Source organism: Lolium rigidum, chromosome 1 (genome assembly GCF_022539505.1).
Source record: "Lolium rigidum isolate FL_2022 chromosome 1, APGP_CSIRO_Lrig_0.1, whole genome shotgun sequence".
Classification (NCBI taxonomy): domain Eukaryota; kingdom Viridiplantae; phylum Streptophyta; class Magnoliopsida; order Poales; family Poaceae; genus Lolium; species Lolium rigidum.
In genome coordinates this window covers 61,983,116-62,005,727 of record NC_061508.1, presented here as the reverse complement: position 1 = coordinate 62,005,727, position 22,612 = coordinate 61,983,116, and the positions used below count along the sequence as shown (strand labels likewise).

General features: G+C 44.4%; 1 protein-coding gene across 1 annotated transcript; it reads left to right on the top strand.

The window, feature by feature from the left end:
- Positions 1-1,039: 1,039 nt before the first annotated feature.
- Positions 1,040-2,145, top strand: LOC124674176 (transcription factor MYB93-like). The gene is made up of 3 exons (XM_047210217.1): positions 1,040-1,160; positions 1,245-1,374; positions 1,455-2,145. Exons 1-3 carry the CDS (start codon positions 1,040-1,042, stop codon positions 2,143-2,145), a joined length of 942 nt encoding a protein of 313 aa, XP_047066173.1.
- Positions 2,146-22,612: the final 20,467 nt, after the last annotated feature.

The following is a 22,612-nucleotide window of genomic DNA, read 5'->3' as shown; positions in this document are numbered from 1 at the left end:
CCCATTTGTTTAAACTCAAGTTCAAGGCTGACGGAGTTCTTTTATTTCCGCGCACTTGTTGGAACTCAGAATGAACATGTGACATGATCTGGTCTTCACCATTTTTCAGAATTTGGTGTTGTCCAGGTAACCTTGTTCAGCTGTTTGTCCAATTATATGCACTGCTGTTACTCTAATATATATACCTTTACTGAATAACCTGAATGCATTATTCAGCATTATAGGCAGCCATGCCAGATTAGTAGCTAGCAGCCACGAAGTTTCTTGAATCTGTGCCTTGAACATAGATCCTTCACTTGTTTCGTTCAGAGTGTCATACACCTTTATGTGCTCCCTATCCTCTGCAATTTCAGTAAGGAAATACAGCGTAAGCATACAAGTACAACAAATGCAATATTTCTAGTCAAAGCATACTGAGGTAAAGCTCTATCATCCGGTTACCTTCCATTCCATGAAACCGTACAGCGTCCGATGAAAATAAAAAGATCTAGACCACTAATTATTCAATTTGGTGACATTCAAAAGCAAACTATCTCGTGAAACACTTGTTTAATATCTATATCTAACAGAACCAAGCACAAAATTACACGCATAAAACAACTAGGAACGCAGGACAAAAGTAGGGAAACAGAAGCAGGTGAGATTTATGTAGCCATCACATTGAGGTCATGGTGATTGCCCAAATGCTCAGCTTACTCAAGTCAACAGAACTAAGTGCTACACACATTTTATAGTATGGACAGAGACAGGACCCTAGCTCAGGACCATGCACATGCAACTGCATGCACCAGCAACAAGCTATCTATCAGAAAGTGAACTCAAAAATGCTAAGGGCATATCAGTCTATTTCATTTTGATAATTAGGCCTAGCATGGTGCTGTTCCTCTAGGAGACAGGGGTCAGCAAGCCATTATATATAGGAAGGTATGTTCAGGTGAGCAGCAATCGGGAAAGACAGGAAAAGGCGTGAAGCGGTGAAGGGGAGGCAGATCGTCTTCCCCATCCTGCCGGCATCGACCTATCCTGTTCTTATCCATCAATGGGGAGGCCACCTTCTAGTGGTGAGAATGGCCTGAAGAAGGGGCCCTGGACTACTGAAGAAGACGAGAAGCTCATGAAGCATGGCCATGGAAGCTGGAGGGCGCTGCCTCAACTTGCTGGTACTCATACATCTCCTCCTCTGTTTCTCTGCCTCATGCACATTTACTTTTTCAAGAATGCTGTCCACTATATTTGTGTTGCAGGCTTGAACCGGTGTGGCAAGAGCTGCCGGCTAAGATGGACCAACTACCTGAAGCCAGACATCAAGAGAGGGAAGTTCTCCCAGGAGGAAGAACAAACCATCCTACAACTACATACCATCCTCGGCAACAAGTACTAATTGCACGTACTTTCCATTGCACAAATCTCACATGAGCTATGTGATGTCTAAGTCTAACATGTGACCAAACCAGGTGGTCAGCTATTGCCAAGCATCTCCCTGGACGGACAGACAATGAGATAAAGAACTTCTGGAACACTCACCTCAGAAAGAAGCTCATCAAGATGGGGATCGATCCCATGACCCACCGTCCGAGAACAGACTTCTTTGCTGTTCTCCCGCAGCTCATCGCACTTGCCAACCTTCGCCAGTTCGTCGAGCATCAACCATGGGATCACACTGCCAGGCTGCAGACCGAAGCAGTCCAGGCTGCTAACCTCCAGTACATGCACTCACTGCTTCAATTTGCAGCGTACATAGCCACCAGCCCCACTACCAGCAGCAGCCTCAACACTCTAACTACAGACCTGGAGCAGATCAGCCCTCAACAGACGCTTTCACCAAGTGTACTTGAGGGTATTTGTGGCATAGACTTAGCAGGGCAGAAGCATCAGAACCAAATGCCTAGCATTACCGTTGGTCACACAATTGGCAACATCGACCCGAATTCAATTACCAACGTTGAGCAGCATAGCTGTGAGGGACAGAACAGTAGCCAGAAAAGGCTGTTTCTCTCTGAAAACTCCCTTCCACCACTCACTGACATGGCCGTTTCAAACATGTGTAATTCCATCTGCATCTCAAACTACAATGGCGTCAGTAGTCCATTGCCCAGTTGGTCAGAATTCCTACTTGATGAAGAGCTCCTGAAAGAGATTTCCTGATGCTACCTGAATTCCTAGTTTGAATTGTATAGTAGCCTTTGGCTTGCATTTTTGGAATTTAGGCTTATCATTTTACCACCTTTTTACATAGTCTCTCTAGATGTTTATATGTGCTTGTAGACTCATAAAGAATTAGCAGATAAGCCTACGAGTATGAGATGTAATGATGTATATGTGAACATGTAACATATAAGGTTGCTCAGGTTGTTTTGCTTTTTTCTTTCTGCCAATATATCTTGGTTCCTGCAATACTGTTTTGTCCTAGTTGCTCCAAAGTAGGCCCTCTTGAATTTTGATTCAAGGTGTAACGATATTTATAGCAATAGCATGAGTGACAGCACACCCAAAACAAATACTGCTCACATGCCATCTATCGTATGCCAGAACTAAAATTAAAAAGCTTCCTTAGTTGCAATTTTCGCAAGTTCTAAATGCTTTCCTGAAGTACTGTTTGTTTCTCTACAATGGAAGAAACCACCTATATGCTTTTACAGATAGTACAACAAATAAAATTGAAAATACTATAATGTAGAAGAAGTTTGATGTGTTAGGTAGCAAGAGGGGTTGACTAAACCAGTCATGTCAACCAACTGTGACTGAAAACAGGTAAGAATTGCGGAAAGAACCTAAACAGCTAGCTGAAAAACATGTTGTTGCCACTAGTAATATTTAACTATCATAATCATCGGCTTCCCTGAAGCATTTCCAGTGTTTTTTTTCTTTCCTTCCGGGTCAGCATGTCCTTGCCTTACAGCAAACATGTTTTTTAAAGAGGTAGCAACCTAACATCGATACTAAGATGTGTGTTTATATGCTTTCTCAAAAAGAGAGAATCAATTACTCCACCTGCAATAGTGCTTTAATGTTTGCAATATTATTAAGAGCATAGACAAGGTAAGAAAAAATACAATTAAGAGAGCGAAGATATACTTACAAGAGAAAGAAGTCATATGCATTTACATCACTATATATTGGACAGAGCAATACGTTTCCTATGCCACTGATAAAAATGGATGTCGAATCATAGGTATCAACTACTACACCACACTTGCGTGTCTGGTACAACTGAGATAGAAAAATAGACAGATCATGACAAATCCCATCAGATAAATAGCTCTTTTTTCTGCAAAGGAGATAAATAGCTTTCAGCTATAAGTGGTCACTAGGCATTCAGTCAATCCACATGATACAGAAAATTATGTGGTAACGTCTTGCTGATGAACAAAATTCAAAACTATACATAAACAGAAAAGCTTTTCCTGTTGCTCTGGCACTTGGCAACTGCATTATACTGTGAAGTTGCAAGTATACCCTTTATGCTGGAGTGAATAGATTCTTGTTCTAAGTGAAGCTTTGGATGGCTTATGAGGAAAGTAACACAGGAGTTATGGAATTGAATCATCCAAAGTTTCTACTAGTCCAAAAATAGGCATAGGTAACCCCACAGGATGCTAGGTGCCCTTTCGACCAAGCACGATATCAGCTTGCCATGTGTTCTCATGGAGGTCACTCCCTGCAAGGCCACAAACAGAAAGTATCTCTCTTTTCTGGACTGCCATCAAGTCTCACGCCAAGGGGAGACACAATTGGGGCGTGGGCCTTGAGGTTTCTTCTTCTAGGAGAATGTCTTTCGTCGCCGGCTGGGACATATTCGTCCACGCCAACTGGCTTTCGCAAGGCAACATCCTTCGATTCCGCTACCTTGGGGGCGGACACTTCTCTGTGTATGCGTGGAATAACCTCTGGTGCCGCGTAACTATGCCGCCCGATCTGATGTAGCCGGGCTTCTGCTTCGGCTGCCGTAGTTAAGGTCAGCAAGGAGAGGAATGCAATAGGCTCCTCGAGGTGCTGTGTACGCTGTAACTAGCCTTTAAGTTCTGCCATATGAGCAATGCTAGTTTCATAACCTCTATATCAGGGTAGCACTGGGTGTTTGACCCATCCCTGAGGAGGCTTCTTGCCTTGAGCCATCCCGAGGCTGCGCCTTTGAGGGCTAGCCACTGGTGGGGCATGCTGTTATGTGCTGAAGGTCCTCCTGGGGGGTAAGTAGAACAGCTCACGGGGATTGTTCTTGAGTCTTTAGGCCACATGCTTAGGAGAAGCAGAAACACACAATCACTAAGCCTTGAGTCAGCGAAGGTCCGTAGAGGGTGAGCACTTAGCCTTTGTGGCGGGAGGTCCCTACCTCTGGCTCCACCGTGTGCCAGAGGGATGTCCGGTGATGGTGCGGCTTCTCGGGCGAGCCCCCCGGACCCCAAGCCAACTCTGCTGCTCATCAGGTGTGTTGCAACCGTCGCACTAACCCCGTCCGTACTTACATCCCCCTCGTGAAGGGGACCATGAACTTTCTCGGGTAATCCTTAGAGGGGGATGCTCGGAATGCTCGTCCTTGTTGGCCCCTCAGGGAGGCGACCATAAGGCTCATCATGTAGAGGCCCGCCAATTCCGGTCCTTTGAGGGTATAACAATGGACTCCATTTATAGGCCCCAATGAATATCTGTACTGTGTGCTCGTGCTTGCTGGCTCCTTGAAGAAGTAACCGCAAGGCATCTGCACGTAGACCCTGAGAAATCGTCCTGTTATGCGTGTTCTTGTTGGTTCCTCAGAGAGGTAACCGTAAGAATCTGCATGTAGGCTCTGGAGAATTGTCCTCTTATGCGTGTTCTTGTTAGTTCCCCAGAGAGGCAACCGTAAGAATCTGCATGTAGGCTCTGACATGCGATGCACGTGGGGGGGTGTCATGTATGCCTTTTCTTGTTGGTTCCTCGAGGAGGTAACCGTAAGACTTTACATGTAGGCTCGTGACTCCTTGTTAGTCCCTCGGGGAGGCGACCGTAAGGTTTGCACGCGAGGGGTGTCTTGTTGGTTCCTCGAGGAGGTAACCGTAAGACTTTACATGTAGGCTATGAACGTGACTCCTTGTTGGTCCCTCGGGGAGGCGGCCGTAAGGTTTGCACGCGAGGGGCGTCCTGTATGCATTCTCTTGATGGTTCCTCGAGAAGGCAACGATACGATTCACATGTAGGCTCTGATGTGTCTCCTTGTAAGTCCCTCAGGGAGGTGACCGTAAGGTTTGTACATGTATAAAAAATTGTACTGTCAGCTGTTGGTTCCTCAAGGAGGTAACCATAGACCTGCGCCTTAGGCTATTTTGCGTCTCCTTGCTGGTTCCTCGGGGAGGTAACCAAAGGGTTCTGCGCGTTGTTTTTGCCTCTCCTTGCTGGTTCCTCGTGGAGGCAACCGAAGGGTTCTGCGCGTTGTTTTGCTCGTGCGATGTGTTCCTTGGGTACTTATACTACATGAGCGGACCAGACTTCGGAGGCCCTAGAGAGGTGGAGTAGTGCGGGTAGCGACCCCGCTGCCAGAGCTCGTTTCCCGGGCACGAAGTTGATGGGTTACCCCGACTAAGGCGCGATGTCCAGACCCGACTCAAGCAACGTATTTCTCCGAGAACTCAGGGAACGCTTTGAGACAGTTTTGTGATCTTCACGAAGTTCAGATGGAAAGACCAATTTGAGAATCCGAGGATGACCAACCTGAGAATAATAAGCGCGTGGCGCATTCTTGAAAGATTTGACGACTGCATTGGTTACAATATTGCCTGCAAAAGATCCTTCCAGGAATAAACATGGCTTGAGAATAATAGGCGCATGACGCATTCTTGAGAGGTGCGACAATTGTGTCGATTACAGTACCACCTACAAAAGATCCTTCCAGAAAGAGATGCAAATTGAGGGAAGTACGCGAGATAGGCCTTAGAGGGGCGGACCGACGTACCCCTAATTGCTTACTGCAGATTAACTGCTGCTTCAAATTCCTTTTGGGAGAAATAAGGCTAGTGGTCCGGTGTCCGTGAGGCCTTGGGTAGGCAGCTTGGCACCCCCCTCGCCCGCTTATCATCCGTAGAACACATGATGCTGTCCAATCAAGAGGCCGTGGGCAGCAGAAGGGCAAGGGAAGACGACGTTATGAAGATGCCAACCCCCGAGCTCTGCCTAGTATAGGCGTGCCAGAGAATCCTTCCCTGAGGCGTCCGGGACCCGTGTACCATTGGGGTGCCGGAGAGGATACTTCAATTTGAAGTGATGGAGAGACTTTCCTTGCCGCGAGGGCTCTAACGAGGTTTCCTCGCCCAGATCCCTGTTAGCATATTCATATGCTATCTGAAAGAGCCGGGCGACGGTGACCGGTCCTGGAGAGAGCATCAGATCTTCCACAACCTGCCGGTTGGTGGTGCATGCGTCGAAGGCGTCCACAACCAGCCTTTCACTGACCTTTGGAAGCTAGAGATAGAGGTCGGCGAAGCGCAGCGTGAATGAACGCAACGACTCCCCCGGACGCTGCTTCAGCAGCAAAAGGTCCCACAACGCAGGCGTGTGAGTGGAGTGCCCCTGCTGCTCTGTCGAGGCGGAGAATTTCTTCCTCTTGAAGCCTGGGCACTTGGCGCGTCCGATGCCGCCAGTCTTTGCCTTATCCCGCCCTCGGGAGAGGGGCAGGAAGGTACGTCCAGCGGGCGGGACGCCCCTTGGTGCATTACCTGCCGAGCCCCCAGTGATCGTTGCAACCTCGGACATCGCGTGCACGAGTCCGTGGATGCTGGCCATCCACTGGTCGGGGCTCGTCCCTTCCGGGTGGAGCCTGAGCAGCTCCCGCATCATCCTAAGAGCAGTCTCCACGATCGGCTCTCGGCGACGGTCAGTCAGCGCCGCGGACTCCGCCATGTTGGCCATGATGATATAGCCGAAGACCGTCGGAGAAGAGCGAAGACGGATTGAGCCCCCTATCTGGCGCGCCAAATGCCGGAGATTCGTGTCCGGGCAGGAACATGGGTATCATCGAACCCCAAAGGTTCAAACACAGAGGACTCAAGATCACATCATCGCCTTACCAATGGCAGGCACTGTAGAGAGAGACACGGCGGTTACCCAAGTTCAGAGCCCTCGGAGAGGTAAAACCCCTACGTCCTGCTTTGGTGTATGTATTGCAGGTCACAATGGAGAAGATGACCGTACATATATCAAGGGATCGTGATCGCTCATGATCGTCCCTCTCTACTCTAGCTAGGCTAGCCATTTATAGAGGAGATGGTCCTCTTCCCCTCGAAATATCTTGAGGAGGAAGGGTTCCCACATCTCCAAACTGAGGGCGGGAAACTCTTCGCCCTTTACAAGATGGACAGAGTCCATGGCCGATTAAAGTGCCGGTCCATGACAGATGCTGAGGTCGTCAATGACGCCTTCGCTGACAGCTTGTGCCGTCCACCCAGCCTTGCACTAAAGAGGCAAGGCAAGGCCTTGGTCTTCTGGTCCTCGTCGAGCCCGCTTTAATCACCAAAGGGGCAATGGAATCTTGCCTCCTCGGGATGGAGCTTTGTGAGCTCAGCCATGAGGTGTGTGGCGCAGACCTTGCTTGTCTTGTATCCTGGGACCCTACTCCATCGGTCCTTGCAGCAAGCTTGGTGGAGAAGGAATCCTAAGCTCCTTGGTGGATCTTGTCACCTTCAAAGGGACCTTCTCACGTGGAGAAGTCCGTGGCTCGGGAACCTCCGCGAGGGAGTTCCTCCCCGATCATGTCTTCTGCTTCGGCTTGATACCTCTGTGAGGGTTTTACATCTCGCGGAGCCTCACTCGAGAGTTGCCTCCCGGAGTGATTGCTTCCGAGGAGTTATCATGGGCCTAGCAACCATAGGTCCATGACACCCTAGTTGCCAGGGATCCCACAAGAACTCCATGATGCCACAACTCCTGTAGACCATCAATTACTAGTTGCAGGTATACATCAATGTCTTTCGCTGGTGATCTCCTTCCTGGTACAATGACATATAAGATAAAGTTTGTCTCCTTCATGCAGATCCAAGGTGGGAAGTTGTATGGGACCAGAATGATAGGACAGATGATGTAAGAGAGGTTCATATTCCTGAAAGGGTTGAATCTGTAGCTAATCCAAATCTTATGTTCCTTGGCTCTTTGCTGAACCACATGTACTTGCTTTCAAAGTTTTTCCAAGAAGGTGAATCAGCTACTTGTTTTGCAAAATGGGCAGACATTAGCCTTGGCATGGATGCCTCTGAAAATTATGCAGTCAATGAAACAGGCATCATAAGTATCATATGCAAGTCCAACACCTCTGATGTACTGCTTTGCTTCATGAATTTTTTTTAGCAAAGAATGTCCTTCAGGTAGTGCTTCCCTGAATAGCGTCATGATATCTTCAAATGCAACATTTGGCATTTCCCTGACATTTTTAATGTTGATCAATCTTACTAGAAACTGTAGTTTAGAAAACTTCTTGCACCCTGGGTACAACAGCTGTCCACCATCATTGACTAACCTCTTGTATGATTCGACATCTTCATCTTCACTATCATCTTCACTGCCTTCTTATTTTTCTGAATGCAAGGAACTTCTATTGTACATTTCGAACCCATATAACAGAAGCTGGTCAATCTCATCTCTAGCATTACTAGTATCTTCTTGAGAACTAGATTGTGAGTTAAGATCGTTAACAACTGGTTCCCCATGAAACAACCAGCTTTTGTATCCAGGCATAAAACCAGTACAGATAAGATGATCATTGACAGCTTTCTACATCATACCAGAATCTGTTCCCACAATATTTGCATGGACAAAGTATCTTACTGTCTTGCACTTCATTTCTTAGAGCAAACTTTAAGAATAAACTAACTCCAGATACATATTTATCTGATGACCTTGAAGCTTGCATCCAAGTCTTATCCATTATTACTATTTTGTACTAAAACTAAACTTTGGGGATACTAGTAACATTACAATGTGTCCTACATATTAATTACTAATCTTAGAGTTTTAATAGAATCTAGTAATCAACTAAACCATCTTATACTTATTGAGACATTGTAGTAATCTTGAAATTATAAAGTAACCAAGAAAACCATCAATTAATCAAGTAATACAGCAAGCTTATCATGCAATCCAACAACTAGAATTACTCAAGTAATACAACAATTATGCAGTAACCAAGTAAACCAGTAATTTATAGACAATCCATAGATAACCAAGCAAACCAGCAATTTTTAGGTGGAGGTTGGATTCAGCACGTACTAGACGAACTCGCCTCCACATTGTTTGAATTCCTGAATCGACGGAGAAATGAGCGCAGTGGGTCCACCTTAGTTCCCGCTATTGGAGGATCCACCATGGATTGGACTCCACGAGGACCCACCATGGCTCCACGAGGGTCGCCGTCAGCACGCGGATCCTAGGGGTCGCCGTCGCCTGCGGAACCTCGGGTCATCGTCGCCACGCGGAACCCCTACTCACCGTCGGCCCGTAGAATCCCTAGATCGGTTGAGGAGGATAGAGGTGGAGGAGATCGGTCGAGGAGGGCAGAGGTGGAGGAGATCGGTGGAGGAGGGCGGCGGCAGAGGAGATCGGTAGAGGAGGGCGGCGACGGAGGTGGACGAAAATGGAGATGGGAAGGAAAATGGAGATGAGATGCGATGGAGATGAGATGCAAAGGAAAATGGAGATGAGTTCGGTGGAAGGACCGGTTTGTAAACTGAAAGGGCCGTTTTGTAAAATAAATTTTCCTCCTGCATCACGGCTCCTCAGAAAACCCTAGGAGAGCTTAGATGCCTGTAAAATGAATCTAGCTCGGAGTGTTGTTAATTTTAAAACTCATATGAATTCTCTAGATTCAAAAGGTGTTATATGAGCTTAGATGCTTGCAAGAGAGGCTTAATACACATGTTTCTTGCTCATGCATGTCTTAATTTTTTTGCTAACTCCTATATATTTCTACATGGTATTATAAATGCAGCGAGGGATGAATTTCCAGATTCTGAACACAGGTTTTGTGTCATACACTAGTGGCAAAACTTAAACCAGCTCTTAAGAGGTGATGTAGTTTAAACCAAGTCAAGATTTAAGATGCCAAGTTGCCAGCCAATTGAGACAAGCTGCCAAGCTACTACCTGAATGCAAGGCTAATTATAAGAACATGAACATGTATATATATGATCAGGCCATCATCAGGTCATACAATGACTAGACAACATAATTTTACACCACACCAACAAAAGCCAACACAACAAGATGTGTTCCATAGCAGCACATCAAGCAAATGAGCCAACACCAACAAGATGTGTTCCATAGCAGCACATCAACAAAACCAACACCAATAAGATGTCTTGCACAGACTAACAATAATTACATACTGCACAAACTACAATCAAAAGCACCAACATAAACTAAAGCATCTAAGCAGCACACTAGCATCTTCAGTCAGCAACCATCTTGAATGACCATAGCATCAGAAGTCTTCTATCTTGTGGACAGAGACACCAATGTAGTCTTGCATCATAGAAACCCTGATAAGAACAAGAGAGCCACTAACTATGGAGTTGGCCTCACAGAAATTGCCCATGTCTTCTTCCTTCAGCCAGACGACCAGCCTTCTCAAGTCCCCAGTTTGAATGAAATAATGCCCAGCAATGTCTTCATTCATATGACTGCTAGAAAACCTTGCAATTCCCCTCTTTGGGTAATTATAACCATGGACAATGTGTTCTGGTAGTGCCTGCAATAGGAGCCACATGAATAGAGCATTAAGGAATTCTGCATTTGAAATGTATGTACTGTAGGAACCAATATTTTTTAGACATGGAGATTACCAATATTTTTGTTGCAGTGTCAATTGCATCAACTCTAAGAACAATGTACTGAAGCTCATCAATTGAGTCCTCATCATTTGAGGCATCCTTGTACATTTCCTAGATTATTTTAGACATGTCTGCCTCACCAACAGTATGCATACCTGAGAAAACTGTCTTGTAAAGTGTGCATCTGATTTCTTCAGGTACATACACTGATCCTGCATAAATTTCTGAAACAGTCAACAAAAATTAATAAACAAACTAACTGTCTGAACAAGTTTCCAATGGATTCATGTACATACCATTCATAAGATAGAAGGTTTTTATTTGTTTCCAGCAGGATCTGCAATAGTTACTTCGAAGATACCATCACTAGCCTCTCCTTCATACTCCAAAACATCTGCATATTCATCTCCAATCTCATCATCATTGTCATCTTCAGTAGGTAACTTGAAGGTGACAACATCGTTGACATCAACAAGGTATGACATCAGGGAATAAGACCATAAGGGGCCATACATGGTTGTGGAGTTTGTACTCTTCTATAGGTAAAACTCGAGCCTGTGGCCACCAACAAGAGCATGCAAGAATTTGTCACTATACTTGTTTAGTTGTTCCTTGAAACAACAAGGAATAGTCTGTTCAAAGCATGAAATGCAATGTGAGATTATTCTTGCACATAAATACAAATTAAATCATGAAATTCAAGTAATCAATGTACAAGGAATTGCATACCGCAAAGTGATCATAGTCCTCTTGCATGATGATCTTGAATGATGAAGCACACCTGTTTGAATACTTGCAGTTGGCCATAGGCTGATGGCAGAACTAATAGTTGACTTGATCCATTTCAGTCTACCAGAAAGTAAATATAAGTATATTAGTTGATAGGTGCAGTGGTGGTAGACGATATGAACCCTAAAAAGTGTTTACAGTGGTGGAAACAGATCTAATCAAGCAAATGAACACATGCAAGGAAGAAAAGGTTCAATGGATTGAAACCACGCAATCAAATCAAGCAAATGAACACATGTAAGAAGAAAAGGTTCAATGGATTGAAACCATGCAATCAAATCAAGCAAATGAACACGTTCATAGAATAAAAAGGTTCAATAGATTGAACCCATGCGAACAGATCTAAGAAGATTAAAAAGAGGAGGAATGAAGAATGTTCAATAGATTGAACCCATGCAAACACATCAATCAAGAAGAACTGGTAGATATAAGTCACTTTTCAGAAGAGACGACAAGAACTGGCAATAAGGAGAGAGGCTAGGTTTAGATTTGGCTACAAGGAGAGAAGGTTTTTTTTTTGTTTCGAACTCACCTTGCAGAAGAGACTGGCCACAAGAAGAGACGACAAGAACTGGATGAACTCAAGTCGTTACCATCGAGGAACTGCTGCAGGAGATAACCGCTCCAGTCATCACCATCGAAGAACTGCTGCAGGAGAGAAGGCGAGTAGTGGAAGAAGTGGAGTAGTGATGGAGAGAGAGAGATGAACTGGTTCATATAGGGGGGACAATATGACTTCCAACAAGCCAACCCATGATGCAATCTATATGGGCTGGCGACTGGCCCAAAATCGAAATGAAGTCCCAAGATGCACTTAACGATGCATGTCAGTCCACGATGCACAAAATAAAACCAAAGCCATTTTTAAAATGTGCAACTATTGATGCAAGAAAAATTCCATGCAAATGTGATGAAAACACAAGTGCCATAGGAATTCTTGCATTGACCATCTTAAATATTCAAGGAAAGGATGCTTTAAAAACATTTTAATTGCAAATGAAACAATTCCAATTCAGTACTTTGAAATCAACTATTGTTGGAAATATCCTTTACAAATGGCAAAAAGAACAACAAAATAAAGCCAAAGCCATTTTCAAAATGTGCAGCCATTGTAGCAAGAATAATTCCATGCAAATGTGATGAAAACACAAGTGCCTTAGGAATTCTTGCATTGACATAGTAGTCTTAACATTCAATCTTAGCACTTCCAAAACACATTTAGTCTTATGAAGCAAATCACAATATATTACAAATCACAATAGTCTTAACATTACAAATCACAATAGATTAGAAGCAACAGAAAATAATCTAAGTCTTAACCTTACAAACAAGCAACATAGATTTAACAGCAAGTCACACATTAACACTTAAAAACTAGACCCTATACTTCATGGGTTGATGATCTCGACGAAGTCCAGAACAATGGCTTCAGCCCTTGATGTTGCAATCATCGACGGAGAGTTCCTTCAACAATGTGTGACTGCTCCTTGAAGTGATCCCACCCAATGGTAATTGCAATGTGATCATCTCCTTCAATGTGGTACCAGGCTACAACAGGCTCTTCAAGGTCCCTCTTCCACAAGTGTGCGAATCCATTGACAGGGGAGCCGGCATGGTTAAATGGTTTTGGATTCAGGTACTAAAAGAGGGAAAAATTGTCATGTCAGAATAGACTTGTAATCATTATTGACATCACATGTCTAATTATAGGGATTTCTATTTTTGTGCCCTCAGGTCCTTAGTTGTGCTCAGTTTTCCCCAGCTCCTTAGTTTTTCCTCAGTTTTACCCAAGCCTTTGTCTGAAACCATCACACGTGATGTAACGGCCGGTTGCCCGACGGTTGACCGTTATCTTCTGACTAGTGGGGCCACGTAGAGCCCGCAAAGACACGTCGACCACCCATCTTTGTTTGACCGTAAGCATCGGTGTATCCCCGACCAAAACGCGCACGAGTGGGGCTTCGGTATATCGATTGACAAGTGGGCCATGGCGCTGATACAATGGGCAATACACGGGTAGGAATAGATTTTTAAACGGAGCTCTACAAGCGATGGCACGGAGGAGGTGGCCTGCGGGGTGCCGAGATGAGATCGACGTCCACAAAGAACTGCATGAGGCGAGACCGGACGCATTAGATAGATATGAACTAGACGCGTTTAACCATGCAAAGAAGAGAAGAAATGGTCGACGACATCGACGACTACCTCAAAACTTTGACCGACCGTGTCCGACACGAACGCGAGCAATGTAGAGAAAACTAGTGTCTCTCCTTTCTGGTGTGTATAGATGGGTGCTAGAAGAGTGTGGTGGCGAAGGGAAAGACCTCGCGGTGGTCTGTGGCGTCCAACATAGCGGGGCGGCGTGGCCGTGCCCACAGCGGCGTGCATGCATGTTCGGCATTGGCATCAGCATGTACGTTCGGCATTGGCCTCGGCGGTATCTCTGGTGTGTCTGTGATCGAATGAGGGGACAGGATTGACGGTGCATCCCGACGGTGATCTAGCAGTGGCGGCGAGCATAGTTGTTCTGACCATGCCGATATCGGCATCGGCATCGTTTGGAGGCTGTGGTGCTCGACTCAAGGTGGGATTTGTTTCTTGTACGCCAAAAGTGATTTCAAACAAGTTTCGTGTTGAAGGTTAGGTAACGAAAGTTTGTAACTAGGGACCCTTGTAACTAAGCCCAAAATTATACTAGCGCCATGGTGAGGTTCTTTTTGATAGAGCTATACGGTTGGACAAACTTTTTTGACACTTTTTAGATAGGGTTCCTTGTTGTTACACGTATGGCATCATGTATGGCAAATTTGGGGTCATTTGGAGATGTTCGAAAAATCACTTTGCTTAAACGCATGCCGTTTCGTCTCACCGAAACCAGCTTTTCTAACAAGGTGATTTTTTCTACATTCTCTAAATGACCTCAAATTTCATACAGCTGATCTTCTATACATAGATAGATAGATTGTTTCGTTTTTACATTTTTCGAACTTTTTATTTCCCTTTATAATCCCCAATTGATTTTCAGATTTTGTAACAAGTTATGGCATAATGTATGGCATCATTTTCACCCTAAATTTTAAATTTTGTGAAACTTTCCCTTTTAGATATTCCTTGTTGTTATAGATATGGCATCATGTATGCCAAATTTGGTTAGGTCTCACTGAAACCAGCTTTTGTAACAAGTTAGGTTTTTTCGACCTTCTGAAAAGGGATTTTTTTCTACCTTCTCTAAATAAACTCAAAAATCATACAGACGATCTTCTATACAAAGATAGGTAGATTTTTTTGCGTGAAAAGTAATGGATACAATAAATCGGTGATGGTTTATCATTTTTGGCGTGAAAATTAATGGCTACAACAAATCGGTGATGGTTTATCATTTTTTGCGTGAAAATTAATGGCTACAACAAATCGGTGATGGTTTATCATTTTTTGCGTGAAAATTAATGGCTACAACAAATCGGTGATGGTTTATCATTTTTTGCGTGAAAATTAATGGCTACAACAAATCGGTGATGGTTTATCATTTTTTGCGTGAAAATTAATGGCTACAACAAATCGGTGATGGTTTATTATTTTTTTCGTGAAAATTAATGGCTACAACAAATCGGTGATGGTTTATCATTTTTTTCGTGAAAAGTAATGCCTAAAAGAGTTTATAATTTTTAGCGCGTGAAAATGAATACGTAAAACCGCCCTTTAGCATACTTAGAGAGTGGAAGGTAACCGCCGACAGAGAGAGAGAGGGGTTATCCTGCCCGTTAGATCATACGATCAACGGTCAGCGGGCACGATCCGCGTGACATGGGCTAGAACAATCAGAGCAATGTTGCGCGTCTGCGAGAATTTGTGGAGGGAGAGGGCAAAACTGAGTAGTATCAAGAAACCAAGGGCACCTGTGTAATAAACAGACTAAGGGATTCAAATATGAGATTTAAAAAATGGAAAATGCGTGTTTTGTAACATGAAACCCATCTTGGCCTACCTCAAACTATTTGCAATACAAATATACATGAGTGTGAGAATTGTGGCCTCATTTAGATAAAGTATGTTTTGGGGAAAGCTGTTTTGGGAAGGGCTTATTGTGGAAAACCATGCACCTTCATAGCTACTAGGTGATTTGAGAAGGCCTTTGAGAAGTGGCAATTTGTGGTAAAACTTGATTTATTATGACTTATCTATGTTTTGAGAACTGGCAATTTGTGGTAAAGACTCCATGAGTATGTGCCACTATTTTTCGGAATTTTTTGCACATTAAATGACTCATTTAACTAGTTAATCCCATTTGTTGACCTGTCCGTTGACCAGCCACTTGAGGGTAAAACCGAGCATATTGCACTAGCCAGCATTAGCACTCAAGGGGAAAACTGAGCACACAAAAAATGCTAGTATATGACTCGAGGTTATACCCGAGTATATCTAAATTTCCAGTGGTTCGACTCGAGGACGCGTGTTGCGGTGCGTAAATGGGAGACGTGCAATTGTTGACGCGTAGACGCGGGTCGCGGTGCGTGAGTCGAAGACGTGCAATCGTGGACGCGTGTCGCATTGCAGAAGTCCAAGACGTGGAGCGGTGGACGCGTAGGACGCGGGTCGCATTAACCACCCCTCGCCTTTATAGACGCCTCCTCCCACTATCTCTATCACTCTCACTCGCCCACGCAACGACGCCTCTCTCATGTCCCATCATCTTCTCCAAAGCTCCCAAGCAAAAAACCCTCTCCCTCTCCCTCTCCTCTGCCGGCGAGATGGACAAGGAGAATGCCAATCCCATCGTCGACGGCGCCATCGGCTCCAAGCGCGACGCCTCCCTCTTCGACGCCGTCCCCTCAAGGGACGTCGCCGCCGCCGCCGGTGCATCGGAGGCTGCTGCCGCCGGTGGCGGTCAGATCCCGCCGGGATTTGACCCCTATGAGCCGGTGCCGTACGTCCCGCCCCCGAACCCCTACGACACCTTCCCGGAGGACCCATGGAACGAGGTAACTACGGTTTGCTTCCTTTTTTGTTTCCCATTCCTTTTTGAACCCTATTTTTGCTGGTGTAGATGGATCTCGTAGATGGATGAGTATTGGGCTAATATTTGCGCCGATTTTATTCCATTTTGTTTTGATCACTTCTTGATTTCCTTTAAGATTTGGGGTTCGGCCGTTCGGTTAATTTATGCAAGTAATAATTGGATCTCAATCGGTTAATTTATGCAAGTAATCATGGGATCTCAATCAGTTATTTTATGCACTAATCAAAAGATATCAACCGTTTAATTTTGCAAATAATCCGGAATGTGTTCAAGTTCAGATCCGGAATCTGTTTCTTTGCCTATGATGAATCGTTGGGCACAAATTTTTACGTGGAGGGTTCAGCGAACCATTGCTATGTACAAATCGTTGTGCATGAGCTTTGGTTCGCTTACACCTTCCCCGTAGATATATAATCATGCCCACTCTAACCGAGGCCGACTCGTTTTTCCTAACTTTGTTACCATGCACGTTCGTCATCGTTGCAACTCATTCACTCATAGTTTCTGTTTGATATGGATCAGATGTCTGGCAGCGACATCGGTAGCGACGACGAGGAGGAGGACGTCAAGACTCGCCGGGTGCTGCGGAGGCTGCAGGTCGGCCAGTACATCTCCTACTTCGCCAAGGGTGTCTACAGGTGCCCCTTCTGCACCAGGAGACTCGGCGCCACGGACTTCAACTGCCTTGTCACGCATGCCGAGAACATCAACAACACCTTCCCCAAGGTCGGCACGACGGTGAACGTCTACTCCTTCCGCGCCAAGCACATGGCGCTCGACATGCACCTCCGCAGCATGCAGCGGGTGGAGATCTCCGCCGGGCGCATGCCTCCGCTCAAGCCCAAGGCTCCCAAGGAGAGCAGCAGCAACAAGTGGAGGGAGAGCCAGATGGGGTAGGCGGAGTCCTCGGACGTGGCCGCCGCTCGCCTCCCATTTTGTTGTTGGGATCCCTTTGTTGTTAGCTAGGGATCCCTTGTTGTTATGTTGTTAATATGATGGTGCTCGTGAAGAACCTCGAACCTCGTTACTATGTTGGCTACTCGTGTATGCAGCTTATTATCTAGGGAGGGATCCCTAGTATCTATCCCTATTCTACTATATTTTGTTGGTCTTTGTTTTCTCGATTTACTATGACTCGTGAATTTATCGTACATTACCCCGGAGATTTGCTTCTAGATTTAACTACATACATATGGACCAGAGGGAGTACTAGATTTGCTGCCATATTGGGCAAACAACGAGGGCCAAAAGGCACAAATAATTGAAGAAATACAGAAATGCAAGCTTCTCTAGATTTGATACTATTTTGGTGAAAAGGACAGAGAGAAAGAGGGGAAAAAGGTGCTCTTAATAATGCCAATTTGGGGCCGAGAGAGACGAACCCAGCTCCTGCTCACGTGCAACCAAACGCGGTCTCGTCCTCGTCCCACGTGGTCCCTTTCTACCAGCCCCACGCGACGCGGCCCCACACGACGCGGCCCCACACGTGACAGAACGGTCAACTAAACGGGAATCCCGCCGTCCGAGCCGCTTCGCGGGTTTCAAACAAGGGCTTGGGGAAAACTGAGGAAAAACTAAGGAGCTGGGGAAAACTGAGTACAACTAAGGAGCCAGGGGCAGGAAAATAGAAATCCCCTAATTATATGTACAACTCATCAGGGCATCAAAGTGCACATTTTCCTCATTATAAATGTGAACAAAGAACTGCAACTCCTTTTTACTCTCATAGAACTCATTTTCATCAAGTTCATGGGTTGGTGAAGCCAACACAACTTTGGTCAGGCCGAAGGTAATGGGAGCTAGATTCTCCTCAGTGATGGCTCTGATGTTTGTAAATATTATCTTGTGGAGTTGCACTCTCATTCTTGGGATGACATCATAAACCACTGGTGCAGAATAAAGAAACAACAAGTCAGTAGAATTTTTTTATGCTTTTGCCAATAATATTAGGAAGAAGTAAATGGTTTTAGGAGCTGTAATGATAACCTCATGTCAAGCAATAAATAAATGAATAAATGAATTATGTATCATACCTTGTTGTCCAACATAAGGTTTCTCTTCCTTGTCATTGTTCACATTTTGGTACACATTGAGCTGGAATTTGTTCTATTTTTCCATGTAGGTGAAAGAAACCGCATCACCAAATTGGATATCATATAACCTGACAAGGGACCTCCAGTATGGTTCACAAATTGTTGTAGTGGTGCCATCTTTCTCAAGGTACATGTCATAAACCCTCACTGGGCACCACCATCCAACCTTGCAAACTTACGAACTTTCTCCTTCAATTTGCAAGGCACAACCTGAAATAATTTGGTTCAAACTAGGATAAAAAACTTAACCTAGTTTCGTAGCTAGAGTAGGGAGGAATGAAAAACTAATAACATGTCATACTGAACATTGCAATGTTCTCTAAACTAATTGCGCAAACCTGAAATCATATAGTATTTTCTAAACCAATTACTCATAGCAATTCAATGGTAATAATGCAAGGCAAAAATACAAGTTACTGCACTAACCACTCCATCTTCAAATCCCTGCATCATCTGAACTTCAAAGGAAACTGCACGCCTGTTAGAACGGTGACCGCAGTTTTCCATTGGTTGACGATAGAAAAAACAACCAATCTCATCCATCCCTGATAAGAACATGATTAAGAATTGCAATTTCAGTAGGTACTGACAGAAAAAACGAACATGAAAATTGATGCAGTGCAAGTATTGGTAACATGTAGAATTTTTTACCTACTAAAAGTGCAACGCAGATGAAGGAAAACAAACTGTCCAACCTGCTCCACCCTATGGTACTGGCGCTACAAGAATCAATGAAGAAAGAAGAGGTACAAAGTCAAGATCAATGAATCAGCAAGGAAGAAAAATGAGAAGTGAAAAACTGTCGAACTCACCAGGAACTGCTTCTGTGGATTTCCTTGGACGGTTTGCCCCCTTATATAGTTGTTAGGTGATGCTTCAACGTAGTGCTACCACTTACCCATGTTCCCACGATATGCAGGGCGACACCCTCATGTCATTTCCAAAAAAGGCCCACATGCCCATTGTGCAAGTAACTAATTCAAGTGTAGGCCCAATTGACCAGAAATACATTGAATGGACATTTTTTTAAATGCATTTTCAAGCAAACATATTATCAACCATGGTTTTTTTTCAAACAGGACAAATCAAAAAATTTAAAGGACAAATACTGGCTACCTTCCTTGTTCTGAATATTTATTATTTTAGAACATTGATGGCATGATAGTCATTTTGTACAAAAGGAAAAAATCATCATCAATATGACATAGGATATTGATTTACACTAGGATAATAATTCTTTACCGGTAGTACACAACATTCATACATTTCAGAACAATGCAGGCACGATAATCATACTTAATTCATAAGATCCATGCATAACTTATAATAGTCTTGACCAATATTACAGCAAGAACCAATAACACTTAAGAACATAACTTATAACTATTGAACCATCCAACACTGGTCTTCTCTATTAGGTCATTACTGCAAATCTTCAAGTTTTGCGATGACCATCCTTAGCCAGGCAAATTGATCCCTCCTATTATATGGAATTTCCGTCTCATCCTTGAAGGTTATCTTGCAAACATTATCCTGAAACGAATTTGAATTCAGTAAAATTCCTACATGAATTTACTTAAGTAATTCATCGATGCTACTATGTAATAGAACCAGACATTATCCTAAGTAATTCATGGAAAGCAACACCATTCACAAGTGAATTCATCACAAGCTACTTTATAATGGAACCAGGCATTATCCTAAGTAATTCATGGAAAGCAACAATATTCACAAGTGAATTCATGAGAAGCTACTTTATAATGGAACCAGGCATTATCCTAAGTAATTCATGGAAAGCAACAACATTCAAATATAGTGAATTCATCATATGCTATTTAAAATAATGCAGAGAAACCAGTAGCACTAACATTTTACCTTCACCTGGTATTACAGTGCTATTCATCAGTGTGCGAACAACAAACATAGTGCTTCACTTCTGGCATTGGCAGCTCCTCCCCAATGCTAGATAGCTGACTCCTTTGATTAAAAGTCAGCTCCACTTCATTTCCAAAAATGCAGCACTTGTCAAATGATTCATCATCGGATAAACCTGGCCCTATTTGACAAAATAGTGTGGCGTTAGAATAATAGTAAGCTAATTCATCTTGGAAATATAACATTTATTAGAAACAAACCTCTAAGTATGATCCTTGAATTCTCATCATCATCAGCGAAGCATCGAAGTAATCATCATCTTCACTGTAATGATCATCCTCTTCACTGTAATGATCATCCTCTTCACTATAGTGATCATCCTCTTCAGTCTCATAATCTGCCTCCTCGTTGTTCTTCTCACTAATGTGCAAACAAGATAAATTAAGCTACACTAGATTGCTTTAACACCAAAACCATGATGGCAAACAAATGCACTAACAGTAATTTTAGGAAACATACGGAGTGGAAGGGAAACAACCTGTGGGATGCACCTACTCCTCGCCGTCCTTCGCGTTCGGCCGTCCCTCCTGTGGTTGCAGAGACGGAGATGGCAGAGACGGAGATGTTGTGAGTCTACCCTGGTGGCAGGGACGCCAGCGAGGGAAATGTTGAGGCAGTTGGTGAGAGGGGAATGGTGACGGTCCTGCAGAGGGGAGCTTGTGGTGCCTGCGCCGGTGGCAGCGACGGAGATGGGGACAGAAGAGTGTTGGGGATTCTGCGATGGGAACCTTGTGGTGGTTGCGATGGCGAGGGGAATGGTGAGGTAGATCATGAGATGGGGATCCTGCGGAGAGGAGCTTGCGATGCCTGCTCCGGTGGCAGCGGCAAAGACGGCGGCCCAAGATTGGGGATCCTGCGGCGTGAAGCTGGTGGTGGCTGCTCAGGTGGCAGCGATCGATCTGGATTCTTGCGATGGAGAGGAAGACGAGAGGAGAACGGCCATGGCGAAGGAGAGGAATCCATGGTGGCCGGCGAGGGAGAACGGCGGTGGCTGATATGCGTACAACACGCGTCCGTTGGGAACCCCAAGTGGAAGGTGTGATGCGTACAGCAGCAAGTTTCCCTCCGTAAGAAACCAAGGTTTATCAAACCAGTAGGAGTCAAGAAGCACGTTGAAGGTTGATGGCGGCGGGATGTAGTGCGGCGCAACACCAGAGATTCCGGCGCCAACGTGGAACCTGCACAACACAACCAAAGTACTTTGCCCCAACGAAACAATGAGGTTGTCAATCTCACCGGCTTGCTGTAACAAAGGATTAGATGTATAGTGTGGATGATGATTGTTTGCGAGAAAACAGTAGAACAAGTATTGCGTATTGTATTCGATGTAAAAGAATGGACCGGGGTCCACAGTTCACTAGAGGTGTCTCTCCCATAAGATAAATAGCATGTTGGGTGAACAAATTACAGTCGGGAAATTGACAAATAGAGAGGGCATAACAATGCACATACATGATATGATGAATATTGTGATATTTAATTGGGCATTATGACAAAGTACATAGACCGCTACCCAGCATGCATCTATGCCTAAAAAGTCCACCTTCAGGTTATCATCCGAACCCCTTCCAGTATTAAGTTGCAAAACAACAAACAATTGCATTAAGTATGGTGCGTAATGTAATCAATAACTACATCCTCGGACATAGCATCAATGTTTTATCCCTAGTGGCAATAGCACATCCACAATCTTAGAACTTTCTGTCACTGTCCCAGATTTAATGGAGGCATGAACCCACTATCGAGCATAAATACTCCCTCTTGGAGTTAAGAGCAAAAACTTGGCCAGAGCCTCTACTAATAACGGAGAGCATGCAAGATCATAAACAACACATAGGTAATGGATTGATAATCAACATAACATAGTATTCTCTATCCATCGGATCCCGACAAACACAACATATAGAATTACAGATAGATGATCTTGATCATATTAGGCAGCTCACAAGATCCGACAATGAAGCACATGAGGAGAAGACAACCATCTAGCTACC